At 40.6% G+C, this 14,783-nt stretch overlaps 2 protein-coding genes across 5 annotated transcripts in view; one reads left to right on the forward strand and one right to left on the reverse strand.

The window, feature by feature from the left end:
• map3k21 (mitogen-activated protein kinase kinase kinase 21) overlaps positions 1-12,634 on the reverse strand; it is a 29,538-nt gene extending 16,904 nt beyond the window's left edge. For all 3 annotated transcript variants that reach the window (XM_086259119.1, XM_086259118.1, XM_086259120.1), the window contains exon 1: positions 10,909-12,634. In XM_086259119.1, the coding sequence (XP_086115245.1) occupies positions 10,909-11,701 (793 nt within the window). In that variant the 5' untranslated portion in view covers positions 11,702-12,634. The remainder of the gene's footprint in view (positions 1-10,908) is intronic.
• Positions 11,629-14,783, forward strand: part of pcnx2 (pecanex 2) — a 41,492-nt gene continuing 38,337 nt past the window's right edge. The window contains exon 1 of one of the 2 annotated variants that reach the window (XM_086259117.1): positions 11,629-11,767. Coding sequence is in view for 1 of the 2 variants with exons in the window: in XM_086259116.1 (XP_086115242.1) it covers positions 13,433-13,585 (153 nt within the window). In the remaining variant the exon portion in view is untranslated. Of the gene's footprint in view, positions 11,768-13,119; positions 13,586-14,783 lie in introns of those variants that run through there. The other variant, XM_086259116.1, reaches the window with a different exon arrangement.

A 14,783-nucleotide genomic window follows, 5' to 3' on the forward strand; every position in this document is an offset into this window, starting at 1 on the left:
AAAATCAAAGCATATAAAAAGAAAAAGCTGTTTCCAAGGTCACGAATGATCCCAGACATAAATAAATAAATAAATAGTATGAACAAAGTCACATATACAAATAAGGTCATTCTGGGGTTAACCAACTGTACACTTGGTTAAAAATAAATAAATAAATGAAGCATAATTTCCTTATTATGGTCTGTTCACACCAAACATGAAGCTAAGGTACACTTAACAATGCTTGCGTTTATGCATGCACGATGGCAATCGATACAATAAGACATTTTAAAAACTTAAGATGAAGGTGTGATTAATTTTTTCCAAAACTTTCCTTTTTTTCTTTTTTTAAATCTCTGTATAAAAGATAAGTTCAACCAGACAGCTCCACCTGCCCTCAAATGATGTCAATAGGCTTAACCTCCACTTCTGATTATTGCTGGCATCAGCAGCAATCCAATCTATGGGAAAATGCCAGGGTTTTTGTGATGTAGAATGAAGCGAATTTTTCATCCCAGTTTAAATATTTTAACTTACATAATCAAAAACTTGCCTCTATTCACATTACCTGGGTGAAATTTGCATCAGTCCACCTAACTGGATGCACGCTGCATGAAAATGCACTGTTAAAAAAAAAAAGAAAAAAGAACTTGGATTGAACTATAAATGAATTTCTTTTGTTGCCCTTCATGTAGTACAAACTGGATTGGTCAGCCATCAAAGTCTTTTGTGGAACACCTTCAACATAAACAAACAAAGAAAATAAGGTCCAGCATGTCACATGTCTGCTTCGACTATGCACTGTCATTTGAGAGTCTTTTAGGAGTGAAACCTTTGAAGAATAGCCAAATAGTATCTTTGCTTCAAATGGCCATGCATAGTTTGCAGCTCTAGTTTCAAATCTTGGTTTTAGAGTTGCTATTCCCCTAACAGTTTACACAAACACTTAAAGTAAGACTCAGGGGAAAGAAATCAATTCACTGTTTAACTTAAGGAACAAATGGGCCAATTCCTACTTGTAGAATACTTCCTATCAAAAACAAATGGTTAGGATCTATTTTCTTTAAATTCATTGAAGGAAGTTACAGAGATATGGTTAAAATATTTTTGGCATGCACAAGTATTTTCAGCCAGCATAAATGATTTTGCAGCAATTTAACTGTAACGAGACTCATTGGGTTCCCACTAATAGTGTATTGGTACCATTACTAGCCTGAGGCACAGAGGGGATCCTCTACCCAGGCTACAACAATGGGAATTCCATTACAAACGGGTTTCACAACACCAATGATACTACTACTACTTCCTGTTGTCAACTCCTCTCTGAGTGATTCCATAGATTCCTCCCAGCAGACTCTGTAGGTTTATAATGACTTATGGTGGGTTAGTTACACAGCCTGGGAAAGCAGTGGCTTTGGGATAAAACCTTCTACTCTGATTGGACTATAGAATATCATGCCAAATACTTTCTTTGTAGCTCCATGATCCTTCAGTGTCAGCCCTCTAGAAATATCTGATAAAAGACCTAACTCCTGTCTACATGACTCCATGCTGACGTTATGGTAAAACCCCCCAGCCAGTCAGCCTATTAGCAGCTCAGCTACTATCAGAAACACAAATTGTAGCTAACCTGGTGTAATTTATGCACCCATCATAGTGGGTGATTATGTATTCATTTTAGTCAGGCCTTGTGTGTATGAATTGTTCAGACTTGGAACTAATAAATGTTTACCAACTGCTTTTACTAAAAGGGAGAAAGATCTGAAAATCATAGCCTGTATGTAGATGTACAGACTATAAAAATTACTTAAACTGCTCATTACACTGAAAGAATACAAGCCATTTCATTAGCAAAATAAACATGCTAGTTATAGTTTGTTTTATTAACCTTGTGCTTATGTGACATTTTAGTACCAGTTTTACATCAGGTCTGAGGAGGCACATGTTACAGTGCACAGATGTAAAGCACTACTATAAGTGAACCATTATTCTAATGTATACTTCTAACCAAGCATAAAGTGGAATCAATAAAAATGAAGACAAATTTATAGAATTTTGGCTACACATTTGAACAAAAGGTTTGAATATAACAGCCCTGGAAAGCATGGGACCAGAATAACTGTGTTGGTGCTTTGCAGAGCTACATGTTGTAGCTGTTAAACAACAACTGCTCTGTGGGCTATCCTTAATTGTGTTGGTGCTGTTCTAGGTTCTTTAGCTTAGCCCCTTTCCTGGAAACCACAGAACCAATAATAAATAAGAAGCTACTTTGTAGTGAAGGGAAATTATGATCTACACCAGGAGGGTCCTACTCCAGGCCTCAGGGGCCGGTGTCCTGCAAGTTTTAGATGTGTCCTTGATCCAACACAACTGATTTAATTGCCTAAATTACCTCCTCAACATGTCTTGAAGTTCTCCAGAGGCCTGGTAATTACTAATCATTTGATTAAGGTGACCCAGGGTGATATCGAAACCTGCAGGACACCAGCCCTTGAGGCCTGGAGTTTGACACCCCTGATCTACACAAATGCAATACTGCGAATTCAACTTCAGGAAACCTTCTATTACAATTTTCCTATTATTTTGTTTCATTTCAACTTTTTTGAAGAACTTGAGTAAAGTTCGTGAAGAACTGGCAGTATACACAATATTTTATCTCAATTTATTAATCATTACCATGTTAAAGTAGCACACATTTGCAGGCACTCTGTTAACTCAAACTTCTTTATAGGAAATTTTTAAAGCTCTACTAATGTTCAACATACGTTATGTAAACCTTAGCTGCTTTACCTAAGGAGTGATTAAAAACTGATGCTCGCATGTCCTTTATGAAGCAAAGGTATATTTTCATATAAACATATTTTGGGGCATCTCTTTATTACTGAAGCAAAATAATATGTGGGACATGCATTAGTCTGCAAACATGTATGTGAAAAGTGAAATGTGTCTTTAAACTAATTATTGAAGCAAGCTGTATATTTGTGCACTTTGTGACACCCGATTAGACTACAGCTATACTTGCCTTCTTCTGTTCTGTAATAGGATTGTGCTGAACATGTTGCTAACTTTCAGGTGTTAGACGGGTAAAGCATGTGTGACAGCTGTCAAAGTTTCATGTGGAATTCCTTCAAAAACAAACGTAAAAAAACTGCACCAGCTAGTATGACTCAAGTCTGAAACAACTACACATTGTCACTTGAGAGAGGTTCTCGTTTGGGATTCTCTTCCAAGAAAGTCGTATAGAATTTTCGCTTGAAATGCCCATCCCTGTATTGGTCTACATTCTTTCACTTCGTACTGGAAGCGAGAAATACACTACCCTGAACAGCAGTAAAACTACTGTGTTTGGGCCACACAGTGTGCCTTATGGTATGTGGATAGTACTAACTTATCCTGTGAAGTCATGAGATGACACTTTATTTGTTAGTAAAATTAGTAATGGTGAGATAAATGGGTAAGGACAAGCCTACATGACTTTGTATGACTAATGGCTCACCTGCAACACATATCACCAATCTTTGATTGAAGTCCACCTCTTATGATCTCTTCACCATATTCTAAAGTAAAAATATATAACAATATTTCAAGAAAATCTGCTCTACTTTTTGAAAACATTGAAATTATTATTGCAGATGATGTGGTATAGCACAGCCCTACTAAAAACACTGCATTGGTTTGAGACTTTGATGCTAAATTTATTTTTAAACAACGTTGAGGACATGCAATTCAAAGGAATAAAAAGCTACTCGAGTAGATTTCTTGTAAGGATCCCACTTAAAGTCAAACCCCAGGCCAAACCAGCCTTTTACTTGAAACATATTTTTGGATGCAAGTGTAATGTTAATACATGTAAAGCCCTTACATCTGCTCTAATACAAAAAAAATTAAAAATTAAAAAAAAATTGGTCAATTTAGTACCTACAGACCAACTAAGGTCTGTAGGTACTAGCAGTAATGGAAACCAAATTATTAAACTGCATTGTTCACAGTTCACAGGTCAGTTCAGTGGAAACGCTAAACTGCACATGCTCAAAGACATAGATGCCAGGAGAAATAGAAGGCTTTACAAGCATACTAGGGTGATTTCTTTAAACAAAATATCCTAACTTGTTCTGTTCACTTGTCTGTTTTATTACAGAAATATAAACAGCACTAAAAATGTATCATTTGAATTTTCTGATTTAAATCAAGCCTGTAAACATCGCTTAATGAAAATGTAGAAAGGTAGACCTATTTAACAGGGGGTGTGCACTTTTCAAATATTATTACCTCTTTCCCCAAAGGTAACAAAGTATTGGAGAAATCTGGAAATGCTGCTGTGTGTAATCTGTAATCATATCATCATTACAGTTGGGTGTAACACGCAACTGGCCACAGTGTAATAAAAACAATTGATTAGATACTGTCCTTTTTATTTCCCTGAACAACAATTGGCAGTGTATACAATTTTATAATATGAACCTGTTATCAGCATTGCAAGGGTCCTGTAATAGTTTGTAGTCTGTGCTAAAGACGTCTTTTTCAAAGGTTATATTTCAGAATGTATGTTTGCTTCGTCTGTGGCTTTTTTTCTCACTCTTTTGAAAAGAAAATGTTTTGAAACAGACAACACCTCAGCGCAACTGGAGATGAATATGCCTCCAAGGCAGACCCCACCCTCAGTCCAGCTCCCCATTTAATTTCCCTTCCCAACAGTGGATCTTGAGGCAGACCCATCTTTCATACTGGAACAGTGGGAAGATCAGAAGCAGAGCTCCTATGTTCAAAGCAGATCCCACGCTTCTTCTCATTGCTTTCTCCCCCTCAAGGTAAAAAAAAACAAAACTGTACACTTTTCGGACCTCTAATGAACTGAAAAACCCCTAAAACACTTGCAATGGCAACAAATTTGTTATACATGAAAATAAACGGTTTTGGGAGATGGTGCAGCTTAGTGCTTAGTGTTTTTAATGCATTTAAGGTAATATTTCTATGGCATTTATCTGAATAATGAGACTTAGTGTCATCCATGGCTATAAAAAGTCCTATATATGAACACATAGTAAAGTAGAAAAGCACTCTTTAACTTCCAGAAAAAAAATACAATCAAAACCTAGATTAAAAAAAAAAACACTACAAAAAGCCGTAGTTGCATGATCATTCTAAAGTTAACTCATGTTATTCAGTAACATATTACTATTTAGAGGTGCTATTAAACAGAAATCATATACCGATGCGCCAGTAAAAATATTTACAGAGTTTAAAGCGTGGTCTCCTAACTTGATGTGGCAGTATTTTCGTAACCGTGCCAACTGACTAAGCATGAGCGCAAGGGAGTTTCCTGTAGTAAGCAGAAACAAGGCTGCTAAATATTCAGTGACTGGTCTGTCTATACTGGTGGAAAGGAGAGTGCCCCCAGGCATTCTGGTCGATGGGAAAAGGATCAGGGCTAATGGCTGGTTAAATCCATCTATCATGGTCACATCTCCCTGGGCCAGTTGCTCTTTGTCTATCCTCTTCCTCTCCTCCTTTGGGTCTGTAAAAGCTTGAATTAACCTTTAAATAGGCCAATTTAAACATATCAAATGTTTGAAGTATGCAGCTAGTTTTTTTTTTGTCTACACTAGCATCTATCAATGTGCTAGTGAGCTACAGAGGCAAATGGAGGGGATTGGTTGATTTGGAAGGCAGCTCTTCTCAGCTGTGGGCCCTTTTCCTTTTCACCCGGCCCTGCAACAATAGGTGCAGTCAGGGAGAGGTCATAAAAAACACAGTGAAAGCATCTCAACTCCTCCTCTCTCCCCTCTGCCCATTCTCTTGTCAGAGAAAATACAGGCAGTAACTGTCTGTGTGTCACCAGGGGTAATTGTGGGAAGCCAGAGAAAAGTTGCCCTGCAACACATAGTCAAGCTTTGGTAACTTTTCGCTTATATTCTTCTTATTCAATTGTAGACTAAGATAACACAAAATACAGTGAAGAAAAAAAAAAGATTATCTCCAGGGACACTGTTTCTGAGCTACTTCAAGCCTGTTTTCGCTTTGCATTGTGACCAAGTAAAGAAAAACAGAGTTTAAAGAAGTTTTGTCTAAAAAGTTGTTCCTACAGAAGTAAGATGATTTCGAGGGATGATAGCAAAGGCTATTCAAAGTTAACAAAGCTAACAGTGCACCAAGCCGGTAAGCCATTCCTCTTAGTCTCGGTACAAAATATTTGATAGGTGAATCACTGCTTTCTACTTCAGTAATTTCTTCCAAATCTATTTTTAGCTCCAGCAAAAACACATTCATGGCAGATACATTTATTATTCACAATATGATTACAGGGCCTATTTACTGCCTTTCTTAAGCCTGGAAAACTTGCATTTTCTACTTGAATCCATGTATGTTGAGGCATTTTCCAGCCAGTTATAACCTGGCTGAGAAGCCCATAATTTATGTGTGCAACATACAGCACTGGACATAACAGGGTCACTTGTTATGCACAAGGCTAAGCACTGAGATCTGGTGGCTGTCACAATATTATCCTTCAGTGGTGTTGGCTATTCTAAATTTTTCACTGCCTGCTACATCTGTGCCACTTTCAGTGTACAGGTCTGAAAGGAAATCCCTCCAGCGCTTCTGTGGCATCTGTCAGGTCTTCACTAATCTACAGAAGATGAGTGTGTGGAGAAACAAGGAGAGGGAGGGGAACACAGAGACAGTGTGTTGAAGTCTAACAAAAGGCAGAGACTGATGGGAGGATGCAGTTGCACACGCTCCAAATGAACTCTATCAGTTTCAATGGCATTCAAGCATGCATTCCTGGCATAGTACTGCTTGCACCAAAATATGTGTGAAACTCCAATGATTATGCGTGCTGGCTCAGGGCCAGGTTTCAGTGTGACTTCCTGCTCATATTTGCTGCTTTATGGAATCCACCTGCTCAAACTTTAGGAAAATTATGCAAGTCATAGTGGACTAGAACACAAAAAGGGAGGACCTGGATGAATCTAATGAATAATACTAAACAAAGTAAGCACAATAAGGGTGAAAACGGCAAAATATTCCAACCAAAATTAGCCATAAACTTATCCTCATAAAACTTTGGCATTCTTGACCAGAATTGAATAGATATATGCTAAACCATCAGAGGCCCTGTTTTAGCCAGGAAAAGTCCCTGTCTGTTTAGTGGACATACAGTACAAATTACATTTAGAAACCCTAAACATGCAAGTTGCATGCCCAACACAGAGCTACTCTGGAAAATTTCCAGTGCACATAACAAGCCGCAGGGTTGTTTCATAGTAAACTCCATAAATGTCACCACAACAAACCCCATTTTCTTTTTTTGTGGATGAAAAGGCAACTATGGTACACACAGATGTGAGCATGGACAAAGCTAAAGAAGAACTCTCTGCTTAAATTATAACGCTAATGTTTTAAAGATTAAAAAAAACCACAAAAACAAATGTTGGCTCAAATGCAGCCACAAAAAATAAGAAGTGGCAAGTGGATGGAGGAGGATGGAGCAAGGAGGAAAATAACGAAGTAACAAGGGAAACCCCCTTAGTTTGTGGCAATAAAAGAGTACCGCTGCTCTCTGGGAGATTAAATATGAACGGAACAAAACAAAACGAGGGCTTTGAGACCCTCCGAGTCCTAGCCATTCTTCTGGCCACAGTAGCCTAGCAACCGCTGCTTGACCAGTCCATTGTGTAAACGTATGTTAAGCTTTTATCCTCATTAGCAACATTCCTCCCTGCAGGCTGGGATTTTACAGATTAGGTTGAAAAACACAAAGGAGATTGGGCAAATCTTGCTGACTTCCAACATATTACTTTACAGGCTAATCATTGATCAAATAGCTGTATGTTTGCCTGTGTGGAGCATGTGTACACTCCAAGTTGATAAATGACAGACAGAGAGTTGAGTAAAGCTGGAAAAGTTTAGTGTATACTTGTACAAGTCCTGGTTTAAACTGAGAGAAGACAATGAAACAGTCTGACAGAACAAAATGTCTCAAAATCAACAACTCAAAACACAACAGAATTAAAAATGACAAAAACTGCACAACAGGTATCAAATGCCATTAATGTGGATCAGTACAAATGTTTAGATGCTTTTCTGATTGACCTAAGCACACATAATGCCAAAGCAAACAGACAACTGGGAACATTAGCAGATGCAACAACTTTCCTAAGCTGGATCTCCCCCTCTTTTTTTGTAACTGGGAAAACAACCCAACACGCCCCAGGGTGCCATTTTTCTATTTGTGTTTAGGAGAGAGTCTTTTGTGAACTTGCTACCCTAGTTCTAAACAAACACATACAGTGCCATCCATTCTCAGTTTATTTAGAGTACACTTTATATTGACTTCAGATTTTCAGACTTCTGAAAAATCGACTATTGGCATAATTTTCTGTCCTCTTAGTGTAGGCATTGCTTATTATTGTGCTCTTCATTCAGCTATATGATAGAGATCTGAGTTCAGAATTTCATTATACCTCAACTTTGCAGAAACACACTAATCAAAGTCTCCTAATTTTAGTTTAAACGGTCCTCCTAAAAGCCTATGCTATATCTAGGTCACAGTGAAGTGGCAGGACAAACATAAAGAGTTGCGTTAGCAGCACTGTGCCTGTTTGGAGGAGTCTGTTTGTGCATGTTCACCAAACATCCGATTAGCTCAAACAGTCTAAACAGCAGTTAAATCCTTTCTCTCCATCTGCCCTATAATTAACACAAAGCTTCATCCTAAATAAGACTGCTTGAAGGGTGGGGCTCTTCTACACTGTTCATAACATTTAATCAAGTGTGTCACATGCACAAAAACACATCAACATGAAACGCATTTCAAAATAATGTGATGATTATGTTTTACTGATGGCTACAAAAGCTAGTAACTTAATTCTTTTTACAGCTATAGTCCAAATTATTATTAATAAGTTAACAGTATCCATAGGCAACATTGATTATCAATAGAAACAACCAAAACAGCATGAACTGAAATTGCATATATTGAAAATATGTATTTGTAGGGAAGCGCTCTTACACATTGGTATGTTATTATTGTAGCATTTCACAGCTTATGTGCTTTTATCCATCGTCTTTCCGCTTGCCCTTATCAGAGCAGGGAGAGGGGGGGGGGGCATCGCAGCTACCATAGGCCAGGAGGCGGGGTACGGGCAATACAGAATCACAAGTTAATTTAAGTTAACATGTCTTTGGACTGGACTGTTAGAGGAAGCCAGAGCTGTGCTTTTATGACTTTTTAAAAGTTTTTTTGTTTTTTTTAATTGCCATAGCAAAAAAATGCCTCAGTTAGAGCACTTTAGTACAAATTTTCTTACTTTTGTCACTTCCCTTTACATTTGCCATAGTCTTAGCCTTTACGGCATGCCACCGCAACATACCACATTGCTCAAGCATTTCTGTGACTAGGAGACTCTCCATGCCTGTGACCAATGAAGTAGATCACAAGATTGTGTGGTTGTCACATCAGCGGAGAGGAGTGTGACGTTTATCACATCTTTAGTGGTATCTGCTAACTTCGAACCACAGAGAGACCCAAATCAGCACATTTTATATTAAGTAGTTTATCATAAAGCTGTTAAAAATTAATAATACCAATAACTGAAAAAATTTGGAAACAGAAGCAATAACAACATATACATGCATACATGGGACTTTGTGCATCACAGTTCTTTTTAAAATCCAATCACAAATCCTGACCTATGATTACAGAGGGCCTGGTATGTATACATTTCACAGGTTTCGCCCCTGTGTTCACACACTGCTTCCCAGAGCTGGAGATAAGGGATCAGTGCACTGGAGCGGTTCCCCACATGGCCCAGGGTTGATAAGCGTCTCCGGTCACAAAAGTGTTTGGAGTCAAATTACACACATAAACACACCTGAGTTGAAGTGAGCAGCCTGTGTCAGTGGGTATGCGAGTCAGAACCTTTTTCTCATCAAGACCTGTCCATTCATTATTCAGTCCTGGGAAAGTTCTCTGGCCTGTTGTCAATTACCAGTCCATGGTGGAACCGGCACAGTTGGCCCAATACACTGTACCAAGTGCAGCTAAATGAACTGTTATTTTTTAAAGGCTCAAAAGTGAGACCTACTCAAGAATTTTTGTTCCTAAACCAAATGTTTATAGCAGTTGTAGTTCTGTTGAAAATCCATTACGTAAAGGTTATATTTCTTAAAAAGCCTAAACCAAACTTCCATATGATTTCTTTTTCCACCTATGAACTTTGCTACTGCCAGGTGGTGATGAAGGACATGGCCCGATAATGTTGACAGATTGTGTCTACCTAATATGTTTGTTAAATCTCCGAATTTATTTGAACAGCATTTCACCTGCTGGTGGAGAGGGGTCTGGAAAGCAAGTGTGTGTGTGTGTGTGTGTGTGTGTGTGTGTGTGTGTGTGTGTGTGTGTGTGTTAGTCAAAGGATAAGGAATGAGTCAAGAGGGAGCAGCCCAGCTGAGCAAACTGACTTCATTTCACATCCTCTTAATAGCATCCCCCACCACTTCATAAACCACAAACTTCTTAAACTGTAAGACGTCATGAGTACAGAGCAGTACTATGGCAGCTGTGGGAAATAGGCAACCTCATATTGCAGTCACAATGCTGTGCTTCCAAATAACTAATAAACATACAGTGAACCTTTCCAAATGTGTCATGTGACTAAGGAAATGGTAAACTATCATTATTTGTGTGACAGGTTGGTACATGTGGAGTTTCAAAACAGCACTGACACATATTCTGGGATGATGGAAACATGAAACAAGTGATTTAAAAGAGTTAGTTAACACCTAAAGAGTGACAGAGCAGAATGAAACCAAAGCATAACTAACATAACATAAATGACTAAAAGATGAAGTGCAAAATATCCTTCTGCAAGTTATGTTACCTCAATTTATCTGTCTTAATCACAAACACACACATCGATCTTTGCTTACTGTTGCTAGACTTCAGGTCACGATGGATAATGGGTACCACGGCCTCCTCGTGTAGATAGTGCATCCCGCGTGCAATCTGCACAGCCCAGTTGACCAGGATGTGTGGAGGGATTCGCCTTCCGGTCAGCGCCCGGTTCAGTGTCCCGCCTCGGGCATACTCCATGACCAGGCACAGGTTAGGCTCCTCCAAACACACCCCTTCCAGTTTAATAATATTGGGGTGCTGAAGCATCGAGAAAAGTTTAGCTTCTTGTTTAACACTGGCGGCGGTTGCCGTTATGTCTTCATCTGGGTCCTGCCGAGCCGCCTTCACAGCGACCTCCTGATCTTTCCATGTGCCCCGGTAAACCTTACCAAATCCACCCACGCCTATGATCTCCTCTAATACCAGTTCACTAAAAGGGATCTGGACGGGCGAGCTCGGGACTCGCTCTGGTACCCCCGTCGACACACTTGTAGCTGGGAGACGGTATATAGCGGGCTGATAGGTGACATAATTGGAAGGGAAAATCCCTACCCTGTGGTTGATTTTCCCCGTCCACCATCCCTCGTCCCCGGAGATCGCAGCGTCCTTGGACAGGACTTCTACTACATCACCTCGCCTGAGGCTGAGTTCGTCCTCGCCGCTCGCCTCGTAGTCATAAGCAGCTGTCCACAGGGATCGAGTTGGGCACAGCGGGGCAGAGTGAGCCCAAGCCCGAACTGAGGGGGACTCTGCCCAAGCATGTTCCCCGGTCCCACCGCCGCCCGGCCGCCCTTCACCGTTTGGGAAAGCGGCCTGCGAGACATCCATTTCTCGGTGGCCGTAGCGACACCATAGGGTGCAGCGCTTTTTGGACAAAATGAAAACTTTAAAAAGGTAACTTGTAACTTTTTGAAATCCTCATGCTGTCACATATAAGACACTATCCGATGAAAACAGAGGAGGGGGTATCCTTGTGCACTCCACGCCGTGGTCAAACTGTGTCCAAAGTCCCGTGGGAGAGCGCGTCTGTATCCACGTCGCCACTCCGGTACAAGTGTGAGGGTCAATAACTAGCTAGCGAGGTTGCCGGCTAAGTTAGCCGAAATACGGGTTAGCTAACGACGCTTTTTAAAGCTCCTGGTTAATGCCAGTAAAGCGAAAAATAACAATTAACTGCCAAGCTAAATTAATTTAAAGCTATCACAAAACACTGTCTGGTTCTGCTGAATGCTAACGTGAAAAGGCTAAAGTTAGCTCTCAAGTTACCAAGTTTTCGCAGGTGCCTCAAGAGGTGCACCTGCAGCGTCCATTCCGACCAAATACGGAGAGGCTCCGCGGAGTAGCTTTCACTGTGAGAGTCTCTAGTAAATCTCATATAGTCACCGAATAGTGAAACGGACGGTTCGTGCGCTCCTTTGTGGACTTTTAACTGGAATTTCAACTGCATTCCAGACTTCTGGCTTAGCTGATTAGCTTAGCATAGGTCAGCCTGTTGGAAAAGTTGCTCCTCTCCACTTTGAGATCGGTTAATTCCAAAGTTTATTTCTCTTTCGGTGATGTGCGGGGAAAAAACAGCCAACGGATAAGTACTCGGGAACCACAGTATATATCCTGTACTTCCACACAAACAATACAGGGTATAAAATATGAAATTGAAAAAGATCCGTCAACTTTAATCAAAACAAGATCCCGCTAACGTTCTCGCCAGACGGAGTCGGACCCAGCAGTGGCTGGACACAAGATCAGGGGACACGGCTGGTGCTCCCGTTGCAAGCTGCGCTGTGCTCTCATTGGTGGACACCTGACACGTGACCAAAGCAGCAGCAGCAGGGGGGAGGGGGAGGAGTCACTGTAGGAATGCATGAAGAGAGCGCGCCTTCAGGGAAATTATAACGATAGTGGACCACAAAAAGACACGTGCACATGCATAATATAATATAATATAATATAATATAATATAATATAATATAATATAATATAATATAATATGTTTTGCATGTTTGCACCGCTGTACATTATTTTTAAACGTAAGCTCTAAAACCTTTAAATACTGTGCGCAATTCATGGTCTGTACAGGCTACAAGGCTACAAATACATTGTATGTAATGCACAACGTGGCTTGATTGCATGTCGCAAAGTGTTTGATTGAAGGTGGAACTCGCATAATGGACATGGATGAATATGGAGAGAGGAGGAGTGAAAAAGACAGAAGGGAGGGGGTGGTCAGAGCTGCGCATCTGTACAGGCAAGCCTGAGAGGAGAGAGAGGAAGGATAGAGACGAACATGATGAGGACCGCGGCAGCAGCAGCAGCAGCAATGCACGCATCGACACTGGGATGGGAAACGGCAGACGAGAGGACAACGCTGAGGAAGACCGAGCCATGAAAGGAAAGACTCAAGAGTCAAGCTGCGTCGCGCCAACATGGAGGCGTAGCGACAGTAGCATGCATGATTAGATAGAGGAGATCATTTCATTGTAGCCTAGCAGCACCAGCATCATCATCATCATCACCATCAGCCAGTCCAACCTGAGCGGAGAGGAGGGGAGAGGAGGGGAGATGGGCTCACAGGTTGTGCAAACCCTCCGTCAGGGGGTCTGGGCATCCCTGACCGGGGGCTGGTACCACGACCCGGACCAGAATAAATTCAACAACTCATGTCACCTCTATCTGTGGATATTCCTCCTGATGTTGCCCTTGTCTCTCCATCTGGTGAGTTTTTATTGAGGAACGTGACGTTCAAGGCCGTGCGTGGGGTGTAAGGTGCCCACACTACCTAGGTAAAATTGTAATAATGCCCCTGTTTATCCTTGGGAGAAAAAAACAACAACCACAAGCTGTAGGAGAATGGAATATCACGCAATGTAGCAGCTGATGGAAACACAAGGCCAGGAAAAAGGGCACTGTCGCAGTATTTTTCTCCCGCATGCAGTAAGTGAAAGCATGGCTGCTCCTGGATGTGACAGTGGTGGAGCCAGAAAGCGTGAAATGTGGTTCACTAATATTTTCATGCCATGGGCTTTGATAAAGGTGCGACACTGGCTGCATTACTCCCAGTGACAATACACGGGCTGATGATGCTTCATGCTATATGGTGATTAATAGAGGCGGAAAGCCCAGTTATATATAGTCTCGACTTTTACTGCCCAACCTCCACTACAATACAATACAATACAACCAAATTTGACCCCTTCGTCTTTGAAGGGACATCTTCAGTGACCTCTGTGTTCCTGCCATACAGCTTACCTATAGGTCAAACACATTAACCTGTGAATAGGCAATTAATAGGAGACATTATGGCAAAACAGTACAAATACTGAAAGGGTAATGTGACTTGATTGTGCAAACAGTGCAATGGCAGCTTATTGTACACAGAGTACATTTTTGTAAGCAGTTTATCAAAGATAAGATATTGCTGATTATATCTGTTTTGATGATCCCGAAATTAGCCAGTCACATATCTTAGCTATTAAGGCAGATGGTGATGTGTGACTGACACCTCAGACGGTAAACACTTTGGCACTGATTCTATATTAAATTGTTGTTGCTGACAGTTTCTAGACTGTGTGAAAACATCCACTGCTTCCCCTGCAGAAACAACACAAGCTTTCCAAGGGAAGGTGTTTCAAATTTCAAGTTTTTTAGCGTTTTTTGTGAAGGTCGTATTCAGCGCAGGATAAATGATGGAAGGAAGTTGAGGGACAATAGCAAACATTCAAAACAGCAAGAACTCTCTCTGGGACATTATGACTCATGATTGGCATGATACTTTGCCTTTGATATTCCTGTTCTTTGCTACAGGCAATTTCTCCCCAGTGGACTAGTAAACTTTATTAATCTACCAATATATCAAAATCAGATCTTGCAGTGTGCTGAGGCTGTGTTGCAATATAAATCAAAAGAAATTGGT

The sequence above is a fragment of the Aulonocara sp. 'chitande type north' Nkhata Bay genome, linkage group LG13, assembly GCF_057382095.1.
Source record: "Aulonocara sp. 'chitande type north' Nkhata Bay isolate Kocher_YH1m ecotype deep benthic linkage group LG13, A_spYH_male_GT1.1, whole genome shotgun sequence".
Lineage (NCBI taxonomy): Eukaryota > Metazoa > Chordata > Actinopteri > Cichliformes > Cichlidae > Aulonocara > Aulonocara sp. 'chitande type north' Nkhata Bay.